The sequence below is a fragment of the Plecotus auritus genome, assembly GCF_963455305.1.
Source record: "Plecotus auritus genome assembly, chromosome: 5".
In the NCBI taxonomy this organism is placed as follows: domain Eukaryota; kingdom Metazoa; phylum Chordata; class Mammalia; order Chiroptera; family Vespertilionidae; genus Plecotus; species Plecotus auritus.
Window position 1 is genome coordinate 80,798,878 of NC_137776.1, and position 19,299 is coordinate 80,818,176.

Here is a 19,299-nt window from a genome sequence, read left to right on the forward strand (position 1 = left end):
TACATACCTCTCATTGTTTTCACTTTAACATAAGGACATACACAAATACAAAATCAGGTCATTCTGCTGGGGAGAAGTTCTAACAGGACTGATATTATCAAAGATCTTTTTTTCCCCCCTCTCATGGTGCTCCCCCTTTTCACTTACTTGTGGCAGAAGCAGTAAGACTCTGGGGCCAGGGCACCCCCTCTTAGTAGGCCCCAGGTGTGGATTCAAGGCAAAAGAAGAATGAAAGTGGCTATTTGGGTTGGTTCTGCTATAAAACTTAGGGAAAAGAGTTCTTAAAAATAAGTTTTTGTATTGTCCAACCCAGCTCACCAGTACAGGAAGGCAGCTAGCAGGTAAGCTTCCCTTGGGACACATAAGTGAGGCACCAGGCTAAATGCAGAGAGATCTAGTGGAAAGATCTGAACTCTAATTTTAACAATGAAGTGATATATATGACAAATACTGGTATATATAATGAGCCTAGATTCTACAGGACATCTGATGCCTATAATCCACTAAGATATCAGAAAATAAAAATGAATGGAAGCTACTCATCTTATTTTATAAGATACAAAATTTCACACCCATGCCAATTTTAGAGTAAGGCCATATTTTGGAAGTAAATTCCTAAAGAAGATACTTATTGCCAAATAAAAATTAATGGTCTTTAGGCTTGGACAACTGGTGGGATGGTAGGAAAATGGCCAGCTCAAAAGCATTCTAAGCAACCTAAAGGAAATGGGGAGAGGACCAAGAAATACTACATTCTTTCTACTAGGGACAACTCCCTAAGACTAGACCTCTGGAAAATCATTTGATTTTCACTCCTCCAGTTGATTGTACTAAGCAGTGAAAAAATTTCCCAGAGCTTCTTGTACAATATCAGCAAATTCCTATTTCTGCACAACAAGTAGATACACTATTCCCATGTGGCACTAATCCACAATGGAAGCTCCACAACACTCCAGAGTTGTCCTATGCCTCCCTCCCGGGGATAAGTCATGACTTGTTCACATTCTTCAAATCCTGCTTGAAAATGTTCCCCTCCTACATTTAAATAACATATTCATCTATTTTTACTACAACTCAGGACAAATTTACCTGTGCAGCAAACTGCCTTGCCTCTTCTAGAGGAGCATCAGAAGGGAACTGATTTGTAAAGGAAGAACCATCAGGAAGACGAAATTGAATTCTTGCAACAGTGCTGTGAAGAAAGAAAATTTAAGTCAGCATTTTTACCTCTACATATTCTCAAACAATACCAAAAGTTAGAGAAAAACTGAAGTGAAAATGTACAATGAAAATAGGTGTTTTTTTTTTTCACAATGTCAGGTCTTTTAGTTTATATTTTTTAAAGCTTTACTGAAATATAATTCACATAATGTAAAATTCACCTTCTTAATGCATACGATTCAGTCATTTTTAATAGTCAGAATTGTACAATCATCATCTTTTACTAATTCCAGAATATTATTATCACCCCAAAAAGAAACCCCAAACCCACTAGTATTCCTCTCTCACCTAACTGGCAATCACTAATCTACTTTCTGAATCTATAGATTTGCCTACTTTCGGCATTTTATATGATGGAATCATACAACATGTGACTTTTTGGTGACTGGCTTCTTTCATGTACCATTGTTTTCAAGGTTCATCCATGTTGTAGCATGTATACTTCATTCCTTTTTATTGCTGAATAATGTTCCATTGTATGTCTTGTTTATCCATTCTTCAGTTGATGAACATTTGGATTATTACCACATTTTGGCTATGATGAAGAATGCTGCTATAAATATTCAAGTACAGATTTTTGTGTGGACATTTATTTTCAATTCTTTTTTTAAAAAATATATTTTTATTGATTTCAGAGAAGAAGGGGGAGAGAGAGAGAGAAACATCAATGATGAAAATCATTGATCAGCTGCCTCCTGTATGCCCCACACTGGGGATCGAGCCCATAACCCAGGCATGTGCCCTGACAGGAACTGAACCATGACTTCCTGGTTCATAGGTCGATGCTCAACCACTGAGCCACACAGGCTGGGCTATTTTCAATTTTCTTGAATATATATTTAAAAGTAGAACTGCTGCCAAAACCGGTTTGGCTCAGTGGATAGAGCGTCGGCCTGCGGACTGAAGGGTCCCGGGTTCGATTCCGGTCAAGGGCATGTGCCTTGGTTGCGGGCACATCCCCAGTAGGGGGTGTGCAAGAGGCAGCTGATCGATGTTTCTCTCTCATCGATGTTTCTAACTCTCTATCCCTCTTCCTTCCTCTCTGTAAAAAATCAATAAAATATATTAAAAAATAAATAAATAAATAAAAGTAGAACTGCTGGATTATATGGTAATTCTATGTTTAACATCTTGAGGAACTGCCAAATTGTTTTTTCCAAAATGCCTTCATCATTTTATTTTATTTTTTTTAATATATTTTTATTGATATTTTACACAGAGGAAGGGAGAGGGATAGAGAGCCAGAAACATCGATGAGAGAGAAACATTGATCAGCTGCCTCCTGCACACCTCCCACTGGGGATGTGCCCGCAACCAAGGCACATGCCCTTGACCGGAATCGAACCCGGGACCCTTCAGTCTGCAGGCCGACGCTCTATCCACTGAGCCAAACCGGTTTCGGCTGCCTTCATCATTTTATAATCCCTTCAGCAATGTAGGAAGGTTCCAATTCTCTACATCCATGCCAATACTTGTTGCTGTCTCTTTAAATGTAGAAACCCTAGCAGGGGTCCTCAAACTTTTTAAAACAGGGGGCCAGTTCACGGTCCCTCAGACCGTTGGAGGGCCGGACTATAGTTTAAAAAAAAAACTATGAACAAATTCCTATGCGCACTGCGGGCCCGGGACGAGTCGGCTGCTAAGCAGGACAAGCAGCGGCACCCGGCGGGCCAGTAAATGTCCTCGGTGGGCCGCATGTGGCCCGTGGGCCGTAGTCTGGGACACCTGCGAGGGAATGAAATAATATCTCACTGTGGTCTTGATTTGTATTCCCTTCTGACTAGTGATGATGAGTATCCTTTCATGTGCTTATTGACCATCTGTCTATCTTCTCTGGAGAAATGTCTATTCAAATCCATTCCCCATATTTAAAGTGGATTGTTTGCTTTTTATTGTTGAGTTATAGGAATTCTTTCTATATTCTAGATACAAGTCCTTTATCAGATATATATGATGCAAAACATCATTATTGATGTTTCTATCTCTCTCCCCCTTCCTCTCTGAAATCAATAAAAATATATTTTTAAAAGTTTTTTTTTAAATTTTGGTGAAGTCCAACTTATCTATTGCTTTCTTTTGTTGCTTGTACTTTTGATGTCATGTCTAAGAATCCATTGTCTATTCCAAGATCACAAGATTTCCTTCTTTTCCCTAAGATTTTATACTTTTTTTTTTTGCTTTGCTTAAAGAAAAAAAACTTTAATACAGCGCAGGACAGCCATCCTTGGGCAATAGCCCTCAGGGTTAAAGCAAGGGTGGGAAGGAACAAGTATGAACAACAGGAAGTGCAAAAAAGCAGCTTCGGGTGGTGCTGACTCAGTAGAAACAGGCAGTGTGCAGGAAGGTGCAGCCACTGAAAAATCCTAAGTCGAACCATCATAAATCAGGGACTGTCTGTATTTAGTACTATCACATTGAACATTCACATTCAATAACAAATACCATTGGCAGCTGCCAAACTCGTCAATACGTCCTTCTGGAACTACTTATTATTGCCACAGCACACACATCCATGTTAAAAAGCAGCCCACAACCACTGTTCTTCTCGGCTGCTACATATACAAAGATGTTTAAGCAAAAAATAAAGTACCTTCTTTCTCTTGCAGAAGCATCCCTCTTAACTTCCATTTCTGTTTGCTTAACCAGCAAGGCAGCAGCTTTAGCAGCTTCTACTTCTTCCTTTGTCTTTGCGAAACGAGCAGCTCTCTCTGCACGATCCTTTAAAACAGTTGTTAGATGCTAAGTATTTTTCACTGCCAGAATTCTACTCACATATTTCCAAACACATGCATGCATGAAATTCCTTAAAGCCATACATGTTAACTTTATCAGTCTGGATCTGGTATTCTTTAGTTTTATCAACTGCCAGGAACCAGAGCTGTTATTGAACAAACACGGACTTGATTTTGGTTACTACTGTATCACCAGAGCCTGGAATAAGGTCTAGCATATAGTACATAAGTATTAGTTGAATAAAGAAATAAGCAATATAAAGGTAGACTTAGTTTTCACTTTTATGTGTTACAACTGCTCAATTCTAAAAGCAATTGTTGCTAAACCACCCTAAGCTTCTACTTGATGTTCTAAAGTCTTTGAATGTCCCAAAAAAGAATGCTCGTGACTAGAGGAAACTGCTAGGTAACCAATTCTTAGCTTCTTTTCTAGAGAATCTTTGAAAATTACCTTCTGACTACTGATAAAATTCATATCATTAAGAAAAATTAGTTTAAAAAAAATAATCTCAAATTTAATATTAACTGTATTTTAACTCACTGTACAATTTCTATAAAAGGAAGCTGAGAATTGGTACTTTTCAGTTTTTTTTTAATTTCAAGAAAAACGATTTTAAATATGTTACATACAATAAACCTTAAATAATGTTACATGCAATAAACACCAATTATTCAAGAAAAATGGTCTTACATATATTACATGCAATAAACATTAATATTTCAAGAATAAAAGGATTTTAAGTATAATATTATCAAAACTATACTAACATAGTATATCACAAAAGTTGTAGGAAATATTAAAAATCTGCAAATAACAGGATTAGTTCTACTATATTCTAGAATATTTTTGTTCCCTGTGGCTCTATTTTTGTTCATCAGTTTATGTTGTTCATTATATTCCACAAATGAGTGAGATGATATGATATTTATCTTTCTCCGACTGGCTTATTTCACTTAGCATGATGCTTTTAAAGTCTATTTTGTCAGATATGAGTATTGCTACTCCAGCTTTTTTTTTTTTTCTTTTCCATTTGCATGGAAAAATTTTTTCCATCTCTTCACTTTCATCCTGTGTGTGTCTTTTGTTTTAAGGAGGGTCTCTTGTAGTCAGCATATAGTTGGGTCATGTTTTTGTATCCATTCAGCTACCCTACACCTTTTGATTGGAGCATTTAATCCATTTACATTTAGGGTTATTATTGAGAGGTACTTGTTTATAGCCATTTTAATTCTATATGGCTAGATTTCTGTTTCTTCTTCTCAGCAATCCCTTACAGCAATCCCTCTAGCATTTCTTGTAATGCTGGCTTGGTGGTGAACTCCTTTAGACTTTTTTTGTCTGAAAAGCTCTTTATCTGTTTGTCTATTTTGAATGATAGCCTTGCTGGATATAGTAATCTTGGTCTCAGATCCTTGCTTTCCATTACCTTGAGTACTTCATGCCATTCCCTTCTGGCCTGTAGAGTTTCTAATGAGAAATCAGGCGTCAGCATTATGGCAACTCCTTTGTAGTTAACAGTTTTCTTTTCTCTTGCTGCCTTTAAGATTCTTTGTCTTTAATTTTTGGCATTTTAATTATGTGTCTGGGCATAGATCTGTTTGGGCTCTTCTTGTTTGGGGTTCTCTGTGCCTCCTGAACTTGTGTGACTTTTTCCTTTACCAGTTTAGGGAAGTTTTCTACCATTATTTCTTCAAACACTTTCTCTATTCCTTTCTCCCTTTCTGCCTCTTCTGGTAGAATTAGTACTTTTTGAGCCACTAAAATCTACTATTTTTGTGTACACTGTCTGGTAATAAACCAAAACCATTATGCATGGAAAAACAATTTCACAAATGTTCTACAGTCAAGCAGTAAAAATAAACTTAATACTCACCAATGCAATCTGCTGTTTTATACGCTCTCGAGCTGCCCTATCTTCTGCCTTTTCTCTGTTTCTTTCCTCTAACATTCTTTTTGTTAATTCCTCTTCTTGCTTTCTTTTATAGTCCAACATTTCTTTTCCAGTTTTTCTCCTCTCAATTTCTTTCTTAATCTCTCTCTGAATTAAAGAGAAAGTTTTATGAGCTCAAAACATTATTTAATAATCTGCCCTAGATATTATTCTGTATACAGGGAAAGCAGGTTGTAGGTACATTTACTTCATAAAATGTAAGAGGTCAGTAGAATCTATTAACAGCATGGGATAAAGGTCAAATTTATACAACTTTGCCAATGGTTCTATTAAGAGTATGATGTGGTCAATGTAATTTGAAAACAAAGAGAATTGCAGGTCACTGGTTTCTGAGATGAATATGTTACTATTCAAGGACAACAAGGCAGTCATTTATTTGAGTTTCCTATATTAAATAACTTTCTTATATTAAAACCCTAAACAGATGATGCAGATTAGGAGAGCATGGTGAGAAAAATAGAATGCAGCAACATGACAGGAAAAATTCGGCAAAATGTCTATAATTTTTTTTTTTACAGAAAGGAACTAAATTTTCGATCTGTATCAAAGCAAAAATATTTTAGTTCAAGTCCCTTTATTCTTAATGTAAAAAGACTCATAGCAGAGAGAGAAATAATGAGCCAATTTACTTGTAGCAATTTACAAAAAGAATACTAAAAAAGTGTATACTATGACCCTACTACAGAAGACAGATAATTCCCTTCTCTATGCTCTAACACTGAACTATAACCAGGAAGCCATCTTAGGTCTGCCAACTGAAAAGGGAGTCAAATGTTCCCTCACTTAATGGAAGAATAAAACAATGCGAAGTGTACAAACTTTACCTGTTCTTCCTCTTTCCTTTTCTCTTCTCTCCTTTCTTCAAGTTTTTTGGTTAGTCTGTATTATAAAAGTTTTTTTAAAAATACATTAACTGAGACACATCATATTAATATAAAATGTATTTAGAAGATTTCTTTACCTACTAACAACTGGGGAAATATAGAAACAAACAAACAAAAAAAGCTCCTGAAGACAAAGCAACAAATTATTTGCCTTGCCCCTGGCCGCTAGAGAAATCCATGGTGAGTCCGTGGAAGCTGGCTCTAGTTCTAAGCGCCTTACCTCCTACTTACCACTAGTTCCCTTTTTATCCCCCCTGATTTATTTAATATTGATTTAAAATATATACATCTAGGCCTGGCCGGCGTGGCTCAGTGGTTGAGCGACAACCTATGAACCAGGAGGTTACGGTTCAATTCCCGGTCAGGGCACAGTGTGGGGAGTGCAGGAAGCAGCCTATCAATGATTCTCTCTCATCACTGATGTTTCTCTCTCTCTCTTGCTATCCCTTCCTCTCTGAAATCAATAAAAATATATTAAAAAATATATTATAACATAATAAACACACATCTTCATCTTCAAACAAATATATAAATCAATGACTTACAAATGCTTTACCCCTTACACAGAAGTAAACAGCAATATGGCACAAAATTGTTAAAAAATAAAAGCAAAAAACTAAAGGCCAGTATTTATAAAAACTAATAACAAGATTAATTCTCAACTGTAATAAATTCACCAATTAAGAAACCAATGATTCTGAAAGTAGACAGTGGTAATGGTTTGCAGAATGTGAATATATTAAAACTCACTGAATTGTAAATTTTGAATTTTACAGTATGTGAATTGTATTTCAATTTTAAAAAGTGGAATTTTCTCTGAGAGGGATTTAGGTTACACAGGTATATGTAGTTGCTAAAACTCAGCTGAACAACTTATGCCAGAAATCAAGGGAGTGCTCAAAGAATGATGAGACATTTGTCCAAAGCACAGAAGACTCAGCATGAAGGGGTTCTACTAGCCAAATCTGGGGCAATCTGTGCATCAAAAAGAATAAGAGAAATGAACTGTAATACATTAGAGGGGAAAAAAGGGATTTATGAAACATCTTACTGCTGAGGGGAGTTATAAATTGGTATAACCACTTTGGAAAACTGGCCAGTACCTATGACCAAGAAATTCCCATTCCCTACAAATTCAGTCAAAAGGTATGTTCATCAAGGCATGTACAAGAATGTTCGTAATTCATAATAGCCCCAAACTGAAAACAATTCAAATATCCATCAACAATAGAATGGATAAATTATACAATAGTCAAATAATAGAATACTATACAGCAATGAGAGTGCACCAACTACTGCCACATGCAACAGCACAAAAGAGCCTCACAAATACAATGCTGAGCAAAGGAGTACATGTGGTTGGTTCCATCAGATTCAGGTTAGCGGGCTCAATCCCCAGTAGGGGCGTGCAGAAGGCAGCCAATCAATGACTCTCTCTCATAACTGATGTTTCTATCTCTCTCTTCCTCTCCCTTCCTCTCTGAAATCAATAAAAATATATTTTAAAAAAAATCAAACAAAATTCAATGAATGATCCTTGAATGGATCTTGAATCGAGAAAAAAAGTTATAAATGACATTATTAGGATAACTGCAGAAATATAGATATGATCGAATTATTAGATAATATAATTTACAATTTCTTTAGTATGGTAACAGTATTGTACCAAAATCTGAAAATGTCTTTCTTTCATTATATTACCACTTGCAGATGCAATTTTGTTCTAATTTGGCTGAAAAGCCTACTGCATCTTACTCAATGACAAATCAACTATTTTATCACTTTTGCATCCAGGAATTGACTACTCAAATGGTGTTTTTTAAAAATATTTTTCTATTGATTTCAGAGAGAAAGGGAGATGGGGAGAGAGAGAGACAGAAACATCAATGATGAGAGCTATGCAACCTCCTCGCACGACTCCCTACTGGGGATCGAGCCCATAAACCGGGCATGTGCCCTGACCAGGAAATCGAACTATGACTGACCTCCTTATTCATAGGTTGATGCTCAACCACTGAACCACACTCACTGGGCTCAATTGTTTCTCTGTGTTTTTTTTTATTGACCTGAGGGATGGGGCAGAGCATACATTGGTGGGTGTAGACCCCCGTCTCCAAACTAGGCTGGGGCCCTGCTCAGAGCCAACAGAAACTCAGCCAATTTTTTTATTATTAGAAGATACACACTCAAGCATTGAGAGTGAAATGAAATATCTGAAACATTCAAATGAATCAGCAAAAAAGGTGGTCATTATACTATCCTTTAAACTCTTTGAGGCTGAAACCTTCCCAAATAAAAGGTTAGAACTGATGGTACTATATATATTATCTTTCCCAGAATGATAAAAATAACAGGAGTGGATTGAGGGGATGGATGAAAAGGTGAAAGGGATTAAGTAGTACAAACTGCCAATTATAAAAATAGTCATGGGGATGTAAAGTACAACACAGAGGATATAGTCAATAATATTATAATAACTATGTATGGTGCCAGATGGGTACTAAATTTATTGGAGTAATCATTTTGTAAGGTACCTAATGTCTAATCACTGTTGCACACCTGAAACTATTATTGTATGTCAACTATAATTAAAAATAAATTAAAAAAAACAAAACTTCACTTTCCCACTTAATTAAATAGCACTTGACCCGACCCCACAATAAAGGGCCTTCTGTCCTATTTCTTCTCATTCCCACCAAGTCTCCAAATCCTTTTCTTAAGTTTTGATTTTCTACTTCACCCCAAGGTGGTCCAAGTAAGAGTGCCCAGTGGTGGGTTTGGTGTTAGCCAAAGAGAAGGAAACAAAAGAGGATGATTCCTTGGGAACTTCAGTTTCCTGCTGCTGCTCCTCCAGCCTTCCACCATTTCTTACCACTGTGAGAGGATCTATCCTGCTTTTCACATCAATATCCTGACCATGCCCAACTCCTTCAAGAACAATCAGGCCCTAACCGGTTTGGCTCAGTGGATAGAGCATTGGCCTGCAGACTGAAGGGTCCCAGGTTTGATTCCGGTCAAGGGCATGTACCTTGGTTGCGGGCACATCCCCAGTAGGCAGTATGCAGGAGGCAGCTGATTGATGTTTCTCTCTCATCGATGTTTCTAACTCTCTATCCGTCTCCCTTCTTCTCTGTAAAAAAATCCTATCTAATGAAAGAGTAATATGCAAATTGACCATCACTCCAACACACAAGATGGCCACCCCCATGTGGTCAAAGATGGCTGCCCTCATGTGGACACAAGATGGCCACCACAAGATGGCCAGCAGGGGAGGGCAGTTGTGGGCGATCAGGCCAGCAGGGGAGGGTAGTTGGGAGGGACCAGGCCTGCAAGGGAAGGCAGTTGGGGGCAACCAGGCCTGTAGGGGAGGACAGTTAGGGGCGACCAGGCCTGCAGAGGAGGACAGTTAGGGGAGAACTGGTCGGCAGGGGAGGGCAGTTAGGGATGACCAGGCGGGCAGGGGAGGGCAGTTAGGGGCAATCAGGCCAGCAGGGGAGCAGTTAGGCATCCATCAGGCTGGCAGGTGAGTGGTTAGGGGGTGATCAGCCAGGCAGGCAAGCGAGCGGTTGGGAGCCAGCAGTCCTGGATTGTGAGAGTGATGTCCCAGATTGGAGAGGGTGCAGGCTGGGGTGAGGGACACATACCACCCCCCCCCCCCGCCCCGTGCATGAATTTCGTGCACTGGGCCTCTAGTCAATAAAAAAATAAATAAAAAAAGAATAATCAGAATCTAGGTTTTTCTTAAATGAAGCTGATTTTTTAAATAATATATTTATTCATGTATTTATTTATTTAATTTTAAATATATTTTATTGATTTCAGAGAGGGAGAGATAGACCCATCAATGATGAGAGAGAATCATTGATCAGCTGCCTCCTGCATGCCCCCCACTGGGGATTGAGCCCACAACCCAGGCATGTGCCCTTGACCGGAATAAAATCTGGGACCCTTCAGTCCACAGGCTGATGCTCTATCCACTGAGCAAAACTGGCTAGGGAAGTAGTCAGCAAACTGCAGCTCTGTTGACTAATGAGTTTGCTGACCACTGGGACAGGGGCTTAATCACAAGGAATAACAACAGCCTGTGATTACTGGAACTGAGAGTCTAGGTCAGTGGTCGGCAAACTCATTAGTCAACAGAGCGGCAAACCGCGGCTCACGAGCCGCAGTTTGCTGACCACTGGGCTACAGCATGAAGCTGATTTTTATAGAGTCCTGAACGAACCCAAATACCCAATGTCAGCAATCATGTGAAACCTTGTTTATCCATAGGATCTATGTGAAACAAGAAAATGTCAAGTCTCTCTAAGGAATTTTTCTTTTTTTTTTTTTTTTAATTTTTCATTGTATGAGTATTTTTATTTTTTTTTTTTAAATATATTTTTTATTGCTTTCAGAGAGGAAGGGGGAGAGAGAGAGAAACATCAATGATGAGAGAGAATCACTGATTGGCTGCCTCCTGCACACCCCCTACTGGGGATCGAGTCCCCAACCCAGGCATGTACCCTTGACTGGCGAAGGCCGATGCTCTATCCACTGAGCCAAACCGGCTAGGGCTAAGGAATTTTTCTTAATGTTCATATAACACTAAGTGGTATTAAGTCAAGATTAAAAAATAAAATTCTGCTTATCTGTTTACCGTTAACTCATATAACTTTTAAGAATCCTAGTAAAAAAGACTATGATTTACTATTTACTAAATCATTGAAGTATTAAACTAGAAACCAAAAGCCAGACATTTGTATCTGATTATCAGACCAACCAATAACATATGACATTTAGTAGACACCCACTTATGCAGGACCCAGGCTCAATATATAGTCATAAAATTAGCAGAAATTCTTGCCCATCTGGAACTTATTATCCTATGACATAGAGAAAGAAAGGCAGAAGTGACAGATGGAAACACTTCTGTTACAAAATGCCAGTGAAGCTCTAGCTGGTTTTGCTCAGTGGTTAGAGTGTCAGCCCATGGACTGAAGGGTCCCAGGTTCAATTCCAGTCAAGGGCACATACCTCAGTTGCAGGCTGGATCCCAGCCCCGGGTGGGGCATGTGCGGGAGGCAACCAATTGATCTCTCTCTCTCTCTCTCTCTCTCTCTCTCTGTCTCTGTCTCTGTCTCTCCCTATCCCTTCCACTCTGTCAAAAAAAATCAATGGAAAAATATCCTCAGGTGAGGATGAATAAAAAATAAAACAAACAAAAAACCCCACAAAATGCAAATAAAATAAGATTCTTTAGGTCAGACCTAAAGCTGACTGATGACTTCAGAGATACAGAAGAACTTTACTTCCAGAATTGATCTTTCCGGATACAAACAAGTAGGTCAGGTAATAAAAAGTTTTCAACCCAGAATTCTTAAACTTCATTTGTACAATTTTAGCTTTTACTCAAATTAAGGAAATAACTGAAAAGCACGGTCTTTTAAATAAACTACTATTTGCAAAAATAAAAGCAAACCTTTCCACTTTGACAGTGAGGTCCTCCGAGAGTCTTGGATTTGAAGATCCTCTAGTCTCCTGAGATGAAGTGGCATGGCCTGACTTTTCTCCTCCTTATTTATTAAATACAAAGAAGTAAGAAAAATATTTCATTTAATGCCAATTTTTAAATGGTACACATTTTTTTTGGTTACAACATTTCTTAATCTGGTTTCTTAAACATTACATATTTTCGCTAAGAATGGAGGAGATAAAAAATGAGCTATTACTAATTCTGAAGTAGGGATCTGAATACAATCCTATATAATAAAAGGCTAATATACAAATCGATCGAACGGCGGAACGACTGGTCACTGTGACGCGCACTGACCACAAGGGGGCAGATACTCAATACAGGAGCTGCCCCCTGGTGGTCAGTGCACTCCCACAGAGGGAGCGCCTCTCAGCCAGAAGCTGGGCTCATGGCTGGCAAGCACAGCGGCGGCAGTTGGACATCCCCCAAGGGCTCCCAGACTGCAAGAAGGCATAAGCCAGGCTGAGGGACGCCCCCCACACCGAGTGCATGAATTTCATGCACCGGGCCTCTAGTTCTATCTAATAAAAGAGTAATATGCAAATTGACAGTACCTCTGCCACGTCCACAAGCCATGCCCACAAGCCAATCAGGAGTATGCAAATTAACCCAACCAAGATGGCTGCAGCCACGGAGCGAGCAGGAGGCTTGGGTTTCCCCAGCAATGGAGGAAGCCAAGCTTTCCACACACCCAGGATGGCCCAGGCCTCCACTCAAGGCTACAAATTTTCAATTATAGAAGATAAATAAATCCCAACAAAAAAGGTGGCAGCCACAGAGCTGGAGAGAGCAGAAGGCTTCGGTTGCCCCCGACGATGGAGGAAGCCAAGCTTCCTGGCCTGCCTTGGCCTCCACTCAAGGCTACAAAGTTTCAATTATAGAAGATAAATAATAAATCCCAGATACCAGGGCCTCCGCTTGGGTCGCCGGCGTGTGTGGCCAGCCTTCAAACCACCACAGGCCCCTCGCCCAGGCCACCCCACGCCCCAAGAGAATCCCCACCCTGATCCGGGACACCCTTCAGGGCAAACCAGCTGGCCCCCACCCGTGCACCAGGCCTCTATCATATCTAATAAAAGAGTAATATGCAAATTGACCGTCACTCCAACATACAAGATAGCCAGCAGGGGAGGGCAGTTGTGGGCGATCAGGCCAGCAGGGGAGGGCAGTTGGGAGGGATCAGGCCTGCAAGGGAGGGCAGTTGGGGGCGATCAAGTCTGCAGGGGAGGGCAGTTAGGGGTGACCAGGCCGGCAGAGGAGGGAAGCTGGAGCGACCAGGCCTGCAAGGAAGGGCAGTTGGGGGGCACCCAGGCCTGCAGGGGAGAGCAGTTGGGGGGACCAGGCCTGCAGGGGAGGGCAGTTAGGGGTGACCAGGCCTGCAGGAGAGAGCAGTCAGGCATCAATCAGGCTGGCAGGGGAGTGGTTAGGGAGTGATCAGGTGGGCAGGCAGAAGCGGTTAGGGGCAATCAGGAAGACAGGCAGGCGAGCAGTTGGGAGCCAGCAGTCCTGAATTGTGAGAGGGATGTCCAACTGCCCGTTTAGACCCGATCCTACCGGGATCGGGCCTAAACGGGCAGTCGGACATCCCTCGAGGGGTCCCAGATTGGAGAGGGTGCAGGCTGGGCTGAGGAACACATACCCCCGTAAACGAATTTCATGCACCAGGCCTCTAGTAGTATATAAATAGGAAATAAGGCAGTTACCCAGTTGACGTTACCAAGGTAAAAGTTAGAGGTAAAACATGAAGAAATATTAATCTGGCATGAGGGGATATAATAAAAATAAAGCATGCATGCCTGGACATGGGTAGGCTTCACTCTAGAGCAGGTGTCCTCAAACTGCGGCCCGCGGGCCACATGCGGCCGCCGAGGACATTTATCTGGCCCGCCGGGTGCCGCTGCCTGTCCTGCTTAGCAGCCGACTCGTCCCAGGCCTGCAGTGCGCATAGGAATTTGTTCATAGTTTTTTTTTTTTAAACTATAGTCTGGCCCTCCAACAGTCTGAGGGACAGTGAACTGGCCCCCTGTTTAAAAAGTTTGAGGACCTCTGTTCTACAGTGTACTGTGTTGCCAGTGTTTTTTGATACTGTGTTCTGAGCACATTCAAAGTAGGCTGTGCTATGCTATGTTGCTTGGTAGGTTATGCATATTAAATGCATTTTTAACTTAGATTTTCAACTTCTGGGTTTATTTGGACATAACCCCTTTTGGTTATGTCCAAAAGAGAATGAAAAATTTTGGAAATGATATTCAGGTAAATGTGAAAGATAACTATTCTGCTGTACACCTAAACGTACACCATAATAGAGTCCCTCAGTCCTATCTGCATCCAGAATTTGAGTTATCTGTGCATGTAAAACCTTAAAATTAGACTACTAAGAAGGGACTTGATAATTTTCCCTTAAATATTCAAAAACCTGTTATGTGTAACTCCATTAGTAGCACTAAAGATAATGGAAAATTATATGGCATCAAATTTCAGCTCAACATAAGAATTTTTCTAAAATCTAGGGCTATGCCCTGGCTAGTGTGGCTAAATGGGTTGGGGTGAAGTCCCATACACCAAAAGTTTGTGGGTTCGATTCCTGGTCAAGGCACATACCCAGGTTATGGATTCCATCCCTGGTCTGGGTGCATGTGGGAGGCAACTGATCGATGTTTCTCTCTCACATCAATATTTCTCTCTTCCCCTCTCTCTCTTCCTTCCTCTCTCTAAAATCAATTAACATATCCTTGGGTGAGAAATTTTTATTTTATTTTAAAAATTAAAATAAGCCCTAGCTAGTTTGATTCAGTTGGCCCTCGGACTGAAGGGTCCTGGGTTTGATTCCAGTCAAAGGCATGTACTCGGTTGCAGGCTCGATCCCAGGCCCTGGTTGGGGCACATGTGGGAGGCAACCAATCAATGTTTCTCTCTCTCTCTCCCCCTTCCTTCCACCCTCTCTAAAAATCAATGGAAAAGTATTCTCAGGTGAAGATTAACAAAAAATAAAGAAAATTAAAATTAATAAAAACTAGGGTTTCAACAATAGAATAGGCTTCCCAGGTGAGAGAATGAGCTTCCTGTCATTAAATGTATTCAAATAGAGGCTAGATGATTATCCAGGATCATCTTTTGGGGTACTAATGTTCTAACTTCTTGGTTTATCTAACCCTATTACACCGAACAACTCTGACCACAACCCTAATGCACAGTATAAAATTTATTTTGCCTTGCCCAGCCGGTGTGGTTCGGTGGTTCAGCATAGACTTATGAACCAGGAGGTCACGGTTTAATTCCCGTCAGGGCATATGACCAGGTTGTGAGCTTGATCCCCAGTGTGGGGCACTCAGGAGGCAGCTGCTGAGTGATTCTCTCTCATCATTGATGTTTTCTATCTCTCTCTCCCTCTCGCTTACTTGCTGAAATCAATAAACAATTTTTTTCTTTGCTTTTTCTATCAACCCCTCTTCAACTGTTCTTATTTCTGCAAGCTCTATTTTACAGTTATCTTTCATTCTAATTTTAAAAATACAAATATTATTCTTTTAAATATGTATTGTATTTTATTGGTTATAAAAACAATTCCAAATACATTAGCTCATTTGGAACTTTCAAAATCCTCTGGCTGGAAAGAAATTTATAAAATAGCTGAGAGTCGCCTGCTGGTGTAGCTCAATGGTTTAGTGTCAACCTATGAACCAGGTCATGGTTCGATTCCTGGTCAGGACACATACCCGAGTTGTGGGCTCGATCCCCAGTAGGGGGCTTGCAGGAGGCAGCCGATCAATGATGCTCTCTCTTCACTGATGTTTCTATTTCTCTCTCCCATTCTCTTCCTCTCTTTGAAATCAATAAAAATATCCTATATAATAATGAGGTAATATGCAAATTGGCCATCACTCCAACATATAATATGGCCACCCCCATGTGGACACAAGATGGCCACCACAAGATGGCCAGCAGGGGAGGGCAGTTGTGGGCGATCAGGCCAGCAGGGGAGGGCAGTTGGGGGGGACCAGGCCTGCAAGGGAGGGCAGTTGGAGGTGACCAGGCCTGCAGGGGAGGACAGTTAGGGGCAACTACGCCTGCAGGGGAGGATAGTTAGGGGCAACCAGGCCTGCAGGGGAGGGCAGAGTTGAGGGCGACCAGGCCTGCAGGGGAGGACAGTTAGGGGTGACCAGGCCTGCAGGGGAGGGCAGTTGGGGGCAACTATGCCTGCAGGGGAGGATAGTTAGGGGCAACCAGGTCTGCAGGGGAGGGCAGTTAGGGGTGACCAGGCTGGCAAGGGAGGGCAGTTAGGGGCAATCGGGCCAGCAGGGGAGCAGTTAGGCATCGATCAGGCTGGCAGAGGAGTGGTTAGGACAGGGGTCCTCAAACTTTTTAAACAGGGGGCCAGTTCATTGTCCCTCAGACCGTTGGAGGGCCGGACTATAGTTTATAAAAAAAACTATGAACAAATTCCTATGTGCACTGTAGGCCTGGGACCAGTCAGCTGCTAAGCAGGACAGGCAGCGGCACCCGGCGGGCCGGATAAATGTCCTTGGTGGGCTGCATGTGGTCCGCGGGCCGTAGTTTGAGGACCCCTGAGTTAGGAGGTGATCAGGCTGGCAGGCAGAAGTGGTTAAGGGCAATCAGGTAGGCAGGCAAGCGGTTGGGAGCCAGCAGTCCTGGATTGTGAGAGGGCAGTCGGACATCCCTCGAGGGGTCCCACATTGGAGAGGGTGCAGGCTGGGCTGAGGGGCACTCCCCTCCACCCCGTGCATGAATTTCGTGCACCAGGCCTCTAGTATATTTAAAACTAACAAACAAAAACAGCTGAGTGTCATAATGACAGTCCCTGAACCACAGCACAGTAGCAGAAATTACAAATCAACTATTCTGGACTGTGGTCTATTTGGGTTTGACTTTATCCTCTTCTGCCACTAAATGACAAACGTATGTATTTAAGACAATCCGTAAATTTTAAGTTAGATGAATGTGAGGGGGGAAAAGGCAATGTTTTTATTTTTAAGGCTATTAATCTAAGGCCTTTAAAATGAAATGAAGGAGCCCTAACTGGTTTGGCTCAGTGGATAGAGTGTCAGCCTGCAGACTGAAGGGTCCCAGGTTCGATTCCCATCAAGGGCACATGCCCAGGTTGCAGGCTCGATCCCCACTGGGGGGCGTGCAGGAGGCAGCAGATCAATGATTCTCAGGTGAGGATTAACAAAAATTAATGTTTCTTTCTCTCTCTCCCTTCCTTTCTGAAATCAATTAAAAAGATTAAAATGAAGTGAAGGAGTACTTCTACTGTATCAAAAAGTACATTGAAAATTACCTGTTGCGGAATCTGACTTTGTATCAGAAGTGGGTGGTGTCTCAGAAAGTTCTACATTTCTCGACTGAGAGTTTTCAGAAGTACTGTTAGGATCAAATGAGGTGGATGGAGTAGAGAGTGAACTTTCTGACTGGCTGCCATTTGCCTCTGATGTTTCACCTTTTAATGAGTGCATCTAGAGAGAAAACACATTGAAATTTAATTTAACAGATAAGAATCTAAATTTACCATGGCAGATGAGACCAAAATAAGAGTGAGTCAAAGTATATACTTTCTAAGTAGATAAATCTAAAATATATAATCCTAAACATGACATAACCATGTTATAAAATTCTACTATAAACTGACAATAGCATAAAACGATTTTAAAAGTAAAATGTTGCTTTTCCTTCAAATTACAATTCAAGGGAAGAAGTTACAAGCTATCTTAGTCATTTGCTCAAAGTGGATACAAATGAGATACAGAGTAAGGTCCTTAAAACATGTCAAGCAATATACTGCTAGATATCTTAATGTGACAGGAACTCTCTTGCAACTAAGAGTACTATGCATTATGGGACTGGGTGAGGGGAAAAAAGAGAAGGGGAAACAAGAAGTCACTTAAGTATTAGGTACAGGCACCTCTAACTTCATAATGCTATTTTCAAAACCAGTCCAGGAAGAGAGTATTTACTACCTTTCCAATTTAATGGCATGGCAAGTCCCTGAATATACAGAACACTTGCAAAAATACTCCCATGTCAAGTTCCTGGCTAATCATTTTCATATGTTTATACAAAGAGCAATTATGTTCCTTCTCACCTGCCGGACTTTGTGAATTCTGGTAACAAGTTCATCTGCAGAAACACTTCCTGCTATTACTTCCAAGGGAATTCCACTGTCTCCAATAAAGAAACTGGATGGAACACACACTACAGGATCTGCACAGTTTAATTAAGTCTAACAATTCATGGAAAACAAGGGAATAATTTCATGCAACACTACTGATAACAAAGCAAAACAAATCATCTTTGTGAATTCCACAAAATAACATGTTTACAAAATAATTTCAATTATTACATGTGACATGGGAATTGATTTATGACTTATTTGTATTACATATCTGAGTGGAGAACATCTACTACATTCCCCTCTATCATAACTTTTACATCTATATTGCCTCTTGCCAACTACTTCTAACATGGCATCCGTACTGCTCCATACTACTTTCTAGATCAGCCTTGGGCAAACTACGGCCCGCGGGCCGGATCCGGCTATTCTATCCGGTTCTCTTGCTCTCCCCTCCGCTCCTTTACTTTGAATTTATATTAGTTCACACAAACACTCCATCCATGCTTTTGTTCCGGCCCTCCGGTCCAGTTTAAGAACCCATTGTGGCCCTTGAGTCAAAAAGTTTGCCCACCCCTGTTCTAGATGCTTGCAATAAACTCCCTATGATTCCATTTGCTACAATGTACTGTCTCAAAGGACACTTAGTAATATAAAGTTCCCATCCTATATAATAAAAGGCTAATATGCAAATTGTCCCCTTGACTGGGAGTTTGACCGAGAGTTCGACCAGGGGGCGGGGCCAGCTGGCAAACTGCCCACGGCCTCTCCCCCAGGCCAGCCCCACCCCTGATCGGGGCAGACCAGACCCCACCTGTGCACAAATGCATGCACCAGGCCTCTAGTTAACAAGAAGGCATAAGTTTGT

General features: G+C 41.0%; 1 protein-coding gene across 2 annotated transcripts in view; it reads right to left on the bottom strand.

The window, feature by feature from the left end:
• Positions 1-19,299, bottom strand: part of UBXN4 (UBX domain protein 4) — a 40,197-nt gene that overhangs the window by 8,859 nt on the left and 12,039 nt on the right. For both annotated transcript variants that reach the window (XR_013960583.1, XM_080667711.1), the window contains exons 4-10: positions 18,405-18,523; positions 17,604-17,778; positions 12,251-12,344; positions 6,730-6,784; positions 5,828-5,992; positions 3,812-3,939; positions 1,090-1,192 (exon numbers count right to left, since the gene is read on the bottom strand). Coding sequence is in view for 1 of the 2 variants with exons in the window: in XM_080667711.1 (XP_080523837.1) it covers positions 1,090-1,192; positions 3,812-3,939; positions 5,828-5,992; positions 6,730-6,784; positions 12,251-12,344; positions 17,604-17,778; positions 18,405-18,523 (839 nt within the window). In the remaining variant the exon portion in view is untranslated. The remainder of the gene's footprint in view (positions 1-1,089; positions 1,193-3,811; positions 3,940-5,827; positions 5,993-6,729; positions 6,785-12,250; positions 12,345-17,603; positions 17,779-18,404; positions 18,524-19,299) is intronic.